Here is a 14,150-nt window from a genome sequence, read left to right as displayed (position 1 = left end):
GGGGTTATACTGTGTTCTCTGAGAATGGTCGTCCCTAATCCCATAAGGGGGTTCCTCCCCTGTGTGACCCTCCCTCGGTGCAGCACCCCCAGGTGGTTTATTGTACTGCGGATGCGATGTCCTAGCCCCATGGGAAAGGTCTCTCCGTAGGAGAGAAGGGATATCGTCAGATTTGTCACACTAGTTATTATTTGCTCTTGGTGAGTAAGAAATGGTGTGCATTGTGTATGTGGAACATTGAAGTGGCAAGTGACTTTTTATGCCTGGCTAGTAGTTTGCACACACATCATCAGGGCTCCCTGTAACATCAAGAAGACCAGGGGTTTGCAAGTTTAAAGTTTTTCCCCTTGCCTTACCAATAGCTGATAATGGAATATGTATATTTAACTTAAAATAGTCTTATGTCCCTTTTATGCAAGATTTTACATGCTTGCTTTTCTAATGTTTTCCTCGTGTTCCTTCTGTATTGAACAATTCAAGATTCTTTTGATAACACATTTTTAAACATTGCTATATTTCAATTTGCTTTAATACTCGTACTGTTTCCTCTTTTCCTTCTGTTTCTCCCTAGCTGGATGACCCGTCAGTCTTCCCTTCTGTGATAGTGGAACAAGAGCCCAGCACAGACCTGCTGAATGTGTACTCTGGGCTAGAGGCAGATGACTCTTCTAACGGAATCATAGCAGATGCACCAATGGATGTGATAGAGCAACAGCTCCTGGGAAATATTCGCTTATCAGGTGTGTGTGAAAAATCTTGCCCTAATGTCCGACATACCCTGATGGAATCCGGGCGGATTATAATGGCTAGGTTGTGGATACCTATGGAAAAGCATTGATAACCGGGATTTGTCAATGGCTCTGCAGTGCAATAATCTTTTCAATTTAATGATATGTCATTTAAAACGTTGTACACGAGTGTTTCTAGGTACGACAAGACAAGGGAGGACAAGACAAACAATCTTACTGGGCCTTGTGTTATTCAGATCATGCAAGTTCGATAACGAGAAGTGCAGAGGAAGGATGGGGGGAAAAGTGCAGCCAGGGCAGCACAGCTCTGGGTAGTGCAAGGAGAACAAGGGACTCTAGTGTTAGTTACAGCCCTTAAGTGCATGGTAAGCCCGGAGGCAGTGCAAGGGTGATTGATATAGAAAGTGCCTAGTACCCAGTGAGACTGTGAGGGTATCTAAGCAACCAGTCGGTGCAGCAGACGGGTAGGTCAGCAGGAGAGGGAGAGCGAGAAAGCAGAGAAGAGGAACATTTTGAGCTGCTTCCGGAACTTCAGGTGGTCCGGCTCAGGTATAGGAGGGGCAGGGAGGCCATTCCATAGCGAGGCACCTCAGAGGAGAGTGATCTAGCCCTCCCCCCACTCTCTGCCTGGAGAAGCGTCTTATCCTTAAAGAGTTGGAGGTAGCAGAGCAAAGGGCTCGCAAACAAAGTTATTTCGGAAGAGGGTTTTGGGTGTAGTGCGGGCCCCGGCAGATTGAGAGAGAGGCTGTTGCAGTAGTCCGGCCTAGAGACGGTGAGCCTCTGGCGACGTCCGAGATGTGAGGAGATAAGGAGAGAGTGGAGTCGAAGATGACAAGGTTTTTTGCATCGCAGGAAGGTGAAGAAGAGGGCCCAAGGTGGGCGCCCAGAGTGAGAGAGAGGGAAAGCAGGGGCAGGAATCCTAAGGAGAAGGATCTCTGTCTTACTGGCATTAAGGCAGAAATCATTGGAGGCACACCAATCTCATCTAAATATCCTTTTTCAAAAATCGATTAGCAGAGTCTGCTAATTGAAATGTTATTGATTTGCAAACAAACTTATTTGATTAGCAATTTTGTATTGGTATTTTTTTTTATTTTTATTTTTTTATTATTTGACATATATTCAGGCATAACCTGGAATTGTATCAAAAGTACATCAAGTTCCTTGTTGTTGACCAAAAAAAGTCCCTTTGAAGGTTTTTCCGAAAAGGCTTCCCACAGATCAACCTAATCATCGGCGGTAGATCGAAAAATGCCTCGGAGTCCCAGGAATGTTGGGACCAAAAAGCTCACTGCATGAACATAGCAGTGCTGAGAGAAGCCTTGTTGATCTGTTTGAAAGCCAAATCGATAAGGTTTGTCATGGCCACCGTCCACCGGGTGGATTCTCCCGAAATCAATCTATTCCATACATCATCTTCCTGCATCAACCATGGATTTGAGATCAAAGGCAAAAGGTAAGTAGATCTATTTTGTTTGGTGATGGGACAGTTTAGGATCAGATGTTTAAGGGATTCCACCGCCTCCATGTTTTTACATAGCCGACAGCTCTGGTTTCCCACCACACCACGAATTGCTAAGATTTCTCGAGTCAGAAGTACATTTAATCTCGCTTTCATAAACGCGAGTCTTTTTTTTTTTTTCTCTGGAAATTTGGTGACATAATTCAGTGGGCTTTTTACTTTGTTAAAACGTAAGAGGGAGGTGGCATAAAAGTTTGTTTTCTACTGCTATCTGTAAGGTGTTGATCCAGTCTATTTCTTCAATTTTACATTTGATTTTGTCCGGGTTTTCTTTTAAATCTACTGCTGTGCATATTATTTCAGACAACCTTTCTTTTCTGATTTTGGCCCACTTTTTAAGAGCTTTACAGTTGGCGTGTTCCAGTTCATCCTTGATAAGAGAGTAGACGGGAAGCGAGTCTGCCAAAATTATTTTTCTGTACAGTCTCATAACGCTGTAGTCGACTGTTGAGGCTAACAAGACTAGCCCGAGTTCTCTTCGGATAGCCGCCATAGAGGTCGACTTTGGGAGGCCCAAGACAGCTTTCGAAACCAGACCTTCTAGTTTGTTCCATATCGTCTGTGGGATAAAGAGTGAAGCCTCCATTCCATGAGCCAGCGTCGGAACAACTTTCGTCTTGTAGAAGATTATTGCAGGTTTTAGGGAAAATTTACCGAACTTCCTGTCCAGGGTTCTCATTTGCAGTTAATCGTTTTGCTTTGTCCCTCCCAAAGTACAGCTTGCATTGCCGAATCCGTTTTTGAGTTGTCTATTTCAAAGCCCAGATTTCTGATGTTTTTGTCTTTTTCGATTTTGGTGTTTAAGTACCACGACTCCACTTTCGAAAGTTTTTTCAGATTTTTGTCGAAAGTCATGATTTTTGTTTTATTTTTATTTATTTCCGGGTGATTTTCCTCAATGTATTTTGCCAGACTTGTTAATTTACGCTAAAGCCTCACTTTGGTTTGGTCAATCAGGATTACGTCGTCCGCATATAAGAGGCGAGGGATGCTGGTTTTTCCAATCTTCGGTGGAAAAGTCATGATGGATTTTTCTGCGTATTGCAAGTCTCCCAGAAATGCAACAAAGAGAGTGGGCGCGAAAGGGCAACCCTGTTTAACTCCCCTTTTCACCTGGATCTCTTCTGATAGAGTACCCTGTTGATTTAGCTTCACTCTTATGGTTGAATGTGAGTGCAGTGCTATGAGAGGATCGAGAACTGGTTGCGGACAATTCCAGAGTTTGAGTTTCTTCCAAAGCAGGTTCCTGTCTATCTTATCAAAAGCTTTTGATAAGTCCACAAAAGCTAGGTAGATCTTTGGTGCCCCTGCCTTTACTTTTTCTTTAAGGAAATTCAGTATCAGAATGTTGATTGCGGTGGTGCCGTTTTTTTGAAAACCAGTTTGCAGGATATCGTGGCAGGGGGCAGAATTTTCCCATGTTCTGAAGTGGTCCAGTATGAGGGACGAAAAGATCTTGCCTATGATGTCAAGTAGAGTGATTGACTTGTAATTGAGAGGGTCTTCCCGACTGCCCTTCTTATAGATCGGGACAATAACGGCTTTCTGCCATGTCTCAGGGATTTGATGTGTTCTTTCGCATTCAACAAAGATCTTTCCAATTATGTCTGACCACTCTTTCGGGAATTGCTTGAGGATGATGTTACTCAAGCCATCTGGTCCTGGGGCTCTCAATGTTTCCAGGTTTCTGATTTTTATTTCAATCTCTTCTGTGTTCGAGATAGTCACCCATGACGGTTGATGTTTCGTTCTATTTCACCGACGGAATCCTTTGGCTCTTCGAACTCCTTTGAGAAGTACTCAATCTATTTTTCCTCTGACACTGCATTTGACAGGAGTGAATTTGCTGCGGGATTGCTGTTTTTTATCAATGACCAGAAATCACTTGTTTTTTTGGTTATCAAACTTCTCATCATTTCTTCCGCATCCCGTTGGTATTGCGCAGCTCTTCGCTGTTTCAGCCAAGCAACGTATCTTTTCATTTCCCGTTTCCAGGCACACCAATCTTCTCCCTTGTTTGTTTTCTTTGCCCTTCTTTTTAGTTGTCGTCCTACTTTCCTTTTCTCTACCAGCTCTTTTTTATATGCGTGGATGGGGAGAGCTTGTGCCATCCGACTGCCTCCCGCTGGTTTCTGGTAGGGCAGGAGGAGAGGGAGATAGTTTGGTCTCTCGTTAGCCATGCTAAAGTGGTTGTAAGTGGTTTTTTTTCTCCCAAGATGATTTAATTTTCAAGAGGTTAGCTTCAGTTAACCGTAGCCGAGTTTGTTGGGCGTTTGTTTCAATGTCAGCCTGGTAGACTACTTTTTTTGGTCTCCATCCTCGCCAGATGCAGGTAAGTAAATTATGGTCACTGTTCCCCGTTTTTAGGACCTTAAAACTCACTGTTAGGTGTGAGGGCGGGTGAGATAAAGATATAATCTAAGGTCCCTTTGGAGGGGCCCCATTCCCAGGTTGGGATGTTCAATTGGTTTGGAAAGAGTGTAGCTATGTTTTGTAAGTTTCTTGAACTGATTACTTTAGTCCAAGCTCTTCCGCGTTCCAAGGTTGAGTCCGTCCACGGTCCCTGATGCTCTTCGTTACAGTTTGCATTGAAATCTCTGCATACCATGATTTCAATTATTTCAAACTCTTCCTAGAGCTGATCGATGGTTGAACTCATGGATGAACAGAAAGCTTTAGTGGTCATCCGTTGTGGATTCCAATAGCAATTGATAATTGCCAAAAGGTTCAACCGAGCACCTTTGCTCTTCAGGGTAGGTGGGGACCATGTTGTAAGAATCACCAACATTTCATATGATTCCTTCCACTTTCTGGGAGTTTCAAGGCCCAGGCCTGTTTTGATGGCGATTAAGAGGCCTGACGATGGCTTTCCTAGGAGGCCCCTGATTGCTGGGGAAATTTCCAAGGAGAATCCATCCAGCGACGGTTTCTCCAACAACCAAGTCTCTTGGAGACATAATATGTCATATGCGCCCAAGTTCACGTCTCCCAGCGTTGTTAAATGGGAGTGTCCACTGGTGTTCCAGGATCCTAGGGTAAAGTGATCCATGTCGGGCCGTTCCTCTCTGCAAGATGTAGTTGCGACGTTCTCCAGGGCCGGCCCTGGTCGCTGCTATTTGGTGGTGTTCTTGGCCCAGGTCGATGTATACCAGTCCCACGGACCTCTCGGGTGTCTCAACTCTGGTGTCTTCGTGGAGGTCTTCAAGTCCGAACCATTTGTAGTGGAATTACTTCCCAGTCGGCTGTCTTTGTCTTCTTTTCTTCTTGTAGAAGTGTTTTGGTGGTCATGATGATTTTTTTTCTCTGAACCGGGCCTTAAACATGATTTTTCAACTGCATTCTGACCCAAGCCTGTTCACGAGATCCATTTCTTGGGAATTGCTGGATCTCTCCATGAACAACTACTTCATCCCTAGGCCTGTTCCATCGGGTATGGCGATAGAGATCTTCTGTTTTTGAATGGTAGTGAGGTTTATGGGTTCTAGATCTTGTTGTTTCTGGATCTCTCTCATTTCTTTGTGGCTTGTTTATTTCGGTCAGGCAGAAACCCATCAGAGCTAATTCTTTATAAGCCGACTGGTGATTCCCGCTGCCTTAACATGTAAGTATGCTTTGGCTGTTTTGTCCTTGTGGTATGGTTCAACTGGTTCAATTTCATCTGAGGTTAATTTTTGCGCAAGACACAAAATGAGCAACAATGCAGCATTTTTGTGTACCTCTGAAGTAAGACATTAGTGAGATTAGTGTTTATGAAATATACAATTTTGGCTGCATGAATGGATACAAATAGATATGATAAAAAGGCTCAAACAGTTGTCTGTGCAAAGCTCTGGGCATCTGGATGCAGTTGATATTACTCAGGGCAGTGTCCTGTATAGTGTACACTTGCCCCATCATTTGCTGTGTAAGGAGAAGTTGAGAAGTCGAGAAGTCTCAGAAATCAAAAAGTAAACAATGGTAAAGGAAAGCCATAACTAGGAGACTACGTACATAGTATGATGTTGCAGTAGTCTGGGTAATTGTCAACGTCAGGTTGACCTTGCCGGTCATTGATACCAACTGTTTTCAATATATAGTGTTAAATACCACTTTCGGGGAGAGCAGGGCTGGTAACGGCCATCGAGCCTAAGCAAGGTAGGCCCTGCGTGCCCATGAAAGCAGTATTTATAGCTATTGGCTATCTGGCCCACTATCTGGGGTGCTGATACTTGTTTCATTTTTAAGGGAACCAGGCTTTGCATAATTCAAGCGTCCCTTAAAGAAAAATGACACATATCCGCGATTGGAAATAACTATTTCCAGGAACTAGAAGTAGGCCAGCATGTGTGCAGGTGAGTAGACAGGGGGCTTGCTGGGGGACTTTGGTGGGGCAGGAAGTTGTGAGGCACTATAGTGGAGATTCGGCCTAGGGCACCGCCTCCATGGACAAGGTGAATGCTGGGCAGAGGTACAGCGAAAACACATTAAACGTGGGTGGCTACTTGCTGATTCCGCTTGCGTTCCCTGCTTCCAGATTGGCCAGCTCTCTCCCAAGGTGTTAATATGGAATGCACTTAAACATTTCTAGTTGGTTGTCCTTAATCTATGTAGGTCCACCCATGTATTGTTCCCGGTGACTGTTCCATTTACTCCCTTTCACAACCTTGTCAGAGTGTCACTCCAGCTCACGCCATTGTAAGAAGCTCACTTCGTCTGTCAAATCTAATTTCTGATCTATTGTATGTTCTTTTGTGATCATGGAAAGGGTTTTTTGCTCCCGGTTATCTTGGTTATAAAGATTAGAAATGATATCCATAACACTTTGGTTAGTACAAAGTGATTCGTTTATTTGCGGTCAGCCGACACGTGTTTCGACCCGTACGGTCTTTCTCAAGGCTAGTCTGTTTGCTGATTGCCCTCAGTGGGGTGTTGTTCAATATGGAACTGTCCTTACGGCAGTCCTGGCTCCTATTGGGCCCTTTGTATTCTGTCTGCGTCGCTGCCCTGGAACGCAGACAGAATACAAAGGGCCCAATAGGAGCCAGGACTGCCGTAAGGACAGTTCCATATTGAACAACACCCCACTGAGGGCAATCAGCAAACAGACTAGCCTTGAGAAAGACCGTACGGGTCGAAACACGTGTCGGCTGACCGCAAATAAACGAATCACTTTGTACTAACCAAAGTGTTATGGATATCATTTCTAATCTTTATAACCAAGATAACCGGGAGCAAAAAACCCTTTCCACGTACCAAACAGGGGCTCAGGCTTAACCCCAAATCGGCTCCTGTGATCTTGCCTAACTCACAATCTAAATATAACTGTTGCACAGCACAGGCAGGTTCCATTCCTAGAAGCCTCAACCCACAGTTCTTTTGTGATCAAAGAGCATTGTTCCTCCCTGTATATTTTATTTTTTACATTTATATAGTGCGCAAGCAGCCCAGGGGCATCGTGGCGCTGTTACAAGCAGGCTTAAATAGTTAGACGAAGAGAACGGAGAGAGGAAATGGCGGAGGCAAGGAGGAGGGACATCCTGACTGTGGTTCGTGGTTTTTAGGGTTTTCCGGAAGGGCATGTGTGAGGACTCTGCTCTGAGGGAGTTTGATTAGGCATTCCATTGTTTAGGAGCAATGTGGAGGAAGCTGGCGCCACCCGCTTTGACCCTTTTTAAATTGTGGGGATATGCAGCTGGTTGGTGTGACAAGCTCTCTTGGGTCTGGAGGAGGTGGCTCTGACAATTTTCTCAGACATATGGTGGCGGGGGGGTCTCGGCTGTGAGCACTAGGCACTTATGAGTTATGGCGAACGTCTTGAAGGTAGCCAGTGGGCCGCGCGCCTTGCATGTGAGATGTGATCTCTTTTGTGGATGTTTGCGGCTCTAACAGTATTGTTTTGATGACCTGAAGTCTGTTCAAGATTTTAGCCAAAGTGCCAGCTAGAAGGACATCACTATAGTCTAATTTGGCCCCTATGGTGGCTCTAGCAATTAAGGCAGTTCTGCTTGGACAGGTAAGGTTTAATGGCATTTATGAGTTTAGTTGTGAATGAGGCGGAGGAGGCAATCGCACTCACCTGGCGTGACATAGAGAGCGTGGAGTCCAGGTATACCCCTAGAGTCTTTCCTGAAGGTGAGACGGTGATAATTGTGTTATCAATGGTGAATGCGCTATATTGATTACTAGGTTTGCTGAGAGTTTCTTTAGGGCCAACTATGAGAATCTCAGTTTTGTCTCCATTGAGACAGAGCCCATTTGCTGCCATCCATGCTTGAATGGTGGCATAGTTCTTGTGGAGAGACTTGGCGTCTTGCTCGTAGGAGCCGGAGAGAGGTATGGGGACCTGAGTGCTGTCGGCATACTTTGTGTATGCTATGCGAAGGGTGTCCAGATTGTCGAAGAGAGGTTTAGTAAATAGGTTGTACAAGGTTGGTGCTGTGCAGGAGCCCTGGGCGGCTCCGCAGTGAATGGTAGTTGGTGCTGCACAAGCCTGGTTGGAGAAGACCTTCATGACTCTTACTTCCACGAAGGAGGTGATCCATGTTGTGGCTTCTAGGGAGAATTGAGCTGCATGGGTAAGATATTTGCTGAGTCTTGTGGTCAACAAGATCAAACTCAGCAGATAGATCCAGAAGGAGGAGAAGTGCTGGTTTGTCTTCGTCCATGATTTCTGCTATTTGGTTTTTAAGGTCGAGTAATGCAGATTCCGTACCGTGGCCTTGGCGGAAGCCTGATTGCCTCTTAACAAGGATGTGATTGGATTCTAGGAAGTGCTGGATTTGAATGTAAGCTGCCTTGTCGAGGAATTTGAGGGGAAACGGGACTGTAGTTGTTCGGGGAGGCAGGATCTAGAGTTTTTTTTTTTATTGTTTTTTAGGAGAGGGCGTACCCATGCTTCTTTAAGACCGGGTTGGACAAGGCCGGATGTGAATGAGGCATTAATTAATGCTGCCAGAAACAGTGCAAGGGAGTCAGCACATTCTTTAACGATATTGGCTGGACAAATGTCACCTTTACAGATGGAAGGTTTTAAGTGTTTGAGGAGCTCAAGGACTTCTGTTTCAGTGACATCTCTAGAGTAGAAGAGGCTCTTGTCTTGGGGAGTAGTGATTTTGATGGGCGAGAGGGTTGGGTCGGGCTTGGGCAAGACTTTGTGGTGAGCTAGAATTTTGTTCTGTACAAGGTCGATTTTATTGAGCATGGTTGTTTCAATAGATGAACACCATGCTTCATCTTTAACAATGTCATTTGAGCTAGTGGTAGGAGTGACTAAGACTCTGAAAATGGCGAACATTTCTTTGGAATGGAACTTGACATTTGTTATTCTAGTGTTGAAGGAGTTGGCCTTAGCTTGGATAATGACTTTTTTATATTGGGCAGACAACTTTTTGAATTCATCCTTAGAGGAGTCACTGGGATTAGTTTGCCAGTGGCTCAAAGCGTTGTTTGATGATGCGTAGCACTTGAAGTTCTGCCGTGTTCAAGAATTAACATGCATAGATTTATTTGCCCTTTTTTAGTTCTAGTGCGGCGATGGCGTTGATTTGCTATTTTGAGAGTGTCATTGTACAGTTCTGCTAACAATAGGGTGACCAGATTGCCTAAACGAAAAACCAGGACGACCAACAACATAAGAGGGTCTTCCCCATTGCAGCCCACCAATTACCGCCCCTCCCCCAACACGCCCCCACAACCACCACCCAATCATATTTCCAGCACTTCTCCTTACTATGAACTGTATATGCAGTTTTGTTGTGAATCTTGGAATGTTAATTGAAAACAAGCGTTTGCTCTAATTGGCATTGCATAGCTTGCTGTACAATGATTTCCAGCCATTCTCTGTGGCACAGTCAGTAAGTGTTCTGACTTGTACTTCAAAGGTTGGGGGTTCAAGCCAATCCTCCAACTTCAACATTCTGAAAGTGTTATTATTTTGCATATCAGTTTTAAGTACCGTAGCCACCCAACCATGCAAACCCTGGACGGGGTTTCTAAAATGAAAAAACTCCCAGGACCCCGGGACGGAGGGTGATTTCCCCGGAATGTCCCGGGAAAACCGGGACGTCGGGTCACCCTAGCTAACAAGCCAGGGTCTTTAGAGAATGGGGACTTGAAAGCAGGAGCCTTGAGAAACGATTGTCTTTAGGGGTTGTCTTTAGAGCGTTTTCATGAACTTCTCGCCAATGCTGGGGGAGCAGGGGTTTATGTTTTAGTGGCAGTGGCTCTGGGAATGGTGAATTGAATGAGATGGTGGTCAGTCCAAGGGCATGGGGTGTTGGAGCTGATGGTGGTGGAGCAATTGTGGTCAGCCACCCAGTCTAGGGTGCGACCTTTGCAATGGGTGGTGCTGGTGATTCTTTGCTGAAATCCCATGTCCTGGAGTTCCTTTGCAAGAGCTTTGGCTGGTTTGTCTTCAAGGTCATTGAGACCCAAGTTTAAGTCACCAAGTAGAATAGTTTTAGTAGAGGTTTTAAGGTTATCTCCTAGGAGATGGGGTATGTTACCCTGAAAGTCTGAAGCCAGGCATGGGGGCCGGTAGACAATATGTATGGTGATTGTGCAGTTGGGGGAGATGGAAAGTTTGGCAGATATGTTGTCAGTGTTGCCTTCCAATGGGGAGTTGACTATTCCGAGGGAGAGAGCTTCTTTGACTATGATAGCTACTCAACCCCCTTTCATATGCTGTCTGTTCTGAATGGTGTAGCATGGTGGAAGAGCTAAAGCGATAGCAGGTCCGGCTGCTTCATGAAGCCAGAACTCTGTAATGGCTAGGTTGTCGAGATTCAGGTTGGTGAGAATGTCTCGAATCTCCGTAGCATGGGCGGGGAGCGACTGTGCATTTATGAGGGCGCTTTTGAGAGCGGGTAGAGTGGAGCTATTATTGTTTAAGGGAGTGACTGTGACTATAGGTGCTGTGGGAAGAGGGTAGAGGACTCCTGGTGGGCAAGGATTGGTTGAGAGATTCATGGAGGGAGAAGAGAGGACCTTATGTGTGGCGTGGGTGTTGTCAAGGAGTATACAAAACACAAGGGACTGTTTTGGGATTGCCAACTGTGAGTTGCCCAATATCGTAGTCACACAGGAAGAACACACAGCTTATCGAGTGAAAACAGATTACAAAGAGTCAGTGTCTCTTGCTGGGCTTTCAAACTCATCTATGATGCACTGTGACATGCTAAAAGGCACATGCTAGACCACCTCAGTCTACACATGTGTCTGCTGCCTTGTAGATGAAAGACGTATTCTTTAATAGGTTTTCTCTGTGTTGGCAGGTGCAGGTTTTACTAAAAACAAAGAAGACAGTGTTCTTCAATCGGTTCCTCGCGTGAGGTTTCCTTGTGATATGGGACCCCTGGTGTGTTACTTATAGGGATCCTCTCCAGGAACAAGCTGAGAATGTGCGAATAGAATTGAGCACTAGGTCAGATTGTTCTACAGCCGACCGGCTTCTGTGGTACTATGTTGGTAGGCTACATTCCTCAGGGCTAAAATAAGGGCACCACTGTGTGCGCCTTCTAGGTTACTACTCGTGACTCTGACTGTACTTAGCTTAATGCCTCCAGAAAACCTTCACTTTGTTGTTGATACAAGTGCCTGTTGGTCTTGCAAAAATCTCATTTATCCTCTGTTTCTACAAACACTGCTGCTATTGACCTAAGACTTTGGAATGCTAGGTCATTATGTAACACATCTGCTGCAGTTCAGGACCTATTTCTAAGACTAAATCTACACTTTCTGTGCATTACAGAAACAAGGATTCTGCTTCACAAACTAAGTCCCCATGCCACTAATTGTGTTGGGGACACCGGCATACTCTACCACTCTTCTGTCTCCTATTTCTTCTCCCATTTTTATTCTTTTCTTTATTGATTACATAGTTTTAAAAAACTTTTATCAATTAAAACGTGTCAATATGATACCCTAATAAAACAACTCAACACAAATCAACACACATTCATTCTGCAGTTAAATCCATCCCTTTTTAAATCTCGAGTGCTTCTTTCATAAACTGTATTGAAGCAAAGATTAAGCCAAAGTCTTCACCCCCGCCCCTCCCAAAAAGGCATGTCCAGAAGCTTTCTGCCTCCACACAGTGTCTTGATTTTAAACACTCTGCCAAGATCTCGGTTCTAAGTTTGGTCACGCCCCTGCAACCCACCAGAATGTGCCGCAGTGTTTCCATCTGGCCTTCATGTTGGCAAAATCTACACTTATCGACATTAGATTTGCCATATCACTTCAGGATTTCATTGGTGGGAAGCAGGTGAAATCTCAGTCTCATGAACTGAGTTCTGTACCACAGAGACGGGAAGAGCTTTAGGTATTGGGGGCCATATACCAAATGCCTTGTATTTGTTACTCAGTGCCAATTGCCACCTACGGGAGTTTCTGTCGTCAAGGGTTTTTATCCAATCTTGTGCCCAGATTTTTCCTTTAACTTTGCCGGGGTTAGTCAGTAGAAATTCAATACTCGAACCCAGAGACTCTAATAGGGCTCTACAATTGTCCTTCCATTGAACCAAAATAACAGGCTCCATGCCACCCGACTGTTGGGTGAATATTTCAAATGGAAGTGCTGAGGGCACCAATATGCATTTGCGAAATAGCGATAGCGCCTTCCTAACAGTTTTCGCATATAATGAAATCAGGCCCAGCTCGTACCTTATTACAGAGGTCGCGCTACCGCTTTTGGCAATTTTAGGAGCTTTCTCCAGAAATGTCCTTCCAAAGACACCCACACCTTATAAGACATGAAGAGAAAACCTTCAGTGCCAAAAATCAGAGTCGGAGATACCTTGGCTTCAAAGAAAGTGATGACTGGTTCTAAAGAGAATTTTCCAAATCTCTAATGGAGAAATATGGCTTAAGATATCAGCATGGAATTCTTCTATTTTAGGGCCAAGCACCTAGGGCTGTCATAAGTCAGTGACTGAGTTTCTAGTAGAGGGGTATCTTTCAAAAAACATATATATCCTGAAACGCCCTTCTTTCTACAACTCCCAAATATCAGGATTTTGGTTTTCACTGGGTTGATTTCTAGACTATTCTCCCTCATGTATTCCAGCAGTGCATTCAAGGATCGCTGGAGTCCAATCAGGGTATGATACAGGGGGCCAAGCTAGTCCGCGAATAGTAGTCTGGCGATCTTGTTAGTGGCTATTTTGGGGGGTGAAGCATTCACCCTGTCCAACGCGATGGATAAGTCTGACAAAAACAGGTTAAAAATGGTTGAGGCAAGTGGGCATCCTTGTTTCAGCCCTCGTGGCAATTCGGTCAGACAAAAGCCCTTGCACATTGTGCCTGATATTGATGTTGGTATCTAGATGCAGCGCTCGAATAGCTGCTAGCAGGCTCTCGGGGCAGCTCCACTCCTCTATTTTTCTCCAGAGCCACTCCCTATCTACACTTGCCTTTTTGACGTCTATAAAGGCCATATATATTTGTCCCATTTTTCCATACCCTTTGCCCTTCAAGATGTTTAGAAGAAACCAGTTCAAATCTGTCCCCACACCTGTTGTGAATCCGTTTGTCTAGGATCAGCTCTACCAGCAGTTGCTATCCATGTTTGTAAATGAGGACCACCACCCTCCCAAAGATCTTCCCCAACACGTCTAAGAGTGCGACAGGGCCGTCATTTTCAGGATCACCCTATCGCCTCCCTTCTAGATCGGAACAATCACTGCAGACTTCCATGAATCTGGGATAGTCTCCAACCTCATGATTCTTTTGAATAGGGGATATATGAGGGCCACCCATTCTTCAGGCACTTCTTTCAACATCATGTTTGTGATGCCGTCTGGGCCAGGGGCTCTGGATCTACTTGCGTTGTTAAGTATAAGCAAGTCGCCCTCATCAAAGTGTAAGGACCAAACCCCCACCCCTTTTGTTTACAATTAGCC

General features: G+C 44.9%; 1 protein-coding gene across 2 annotated transcripts in view; it reads left to right on the top strand.

Annotated features, from left to right (window-relative positions):
• The window catches only part of LOC138481152 (ETS-related transcription factor Elf-1-like), a 621,807-nt gene that overhangs the window by 365,789 nt on the left and 241,868 nt on the right, over window positions 1-14,150 (top strand). For both annotated transcript variants that reach the window (XM_069613090.1, XM_069613091.1), the window contains one exon: window positions 572-740. In XM_069613090.1, the coding sequence (XP_069469191.1) occupies window positions 572-740 (169 nt within the window). The remainder of the gene's footprint in view (window positions 1-571; window positions 741-14,150) is intronic.

The sequence above is a fragment of the Ambystoma mexicanum genome, chromosome 5p (assembly GCF_040938575.1).
Source record: "Ambystoma mexicanum isolate Mex_15411 chromosome 5p, UKY_AmexF1_1, whole genome shotgun sequence".
In the NCBI taxonomy this organism is placed as follows: domain Eukaryota; kingdom Metazoa; phylum Chordata; class Amphibia; order Caudata; family Ambystomatidae; genus Ambystoma; species Ambystoma mexicanum.
The sequence above is the reverse complement of the archived record's forward strand: the minus strand, read 5'-3'. Positions and strand labels throughout refer to the sequence as shown.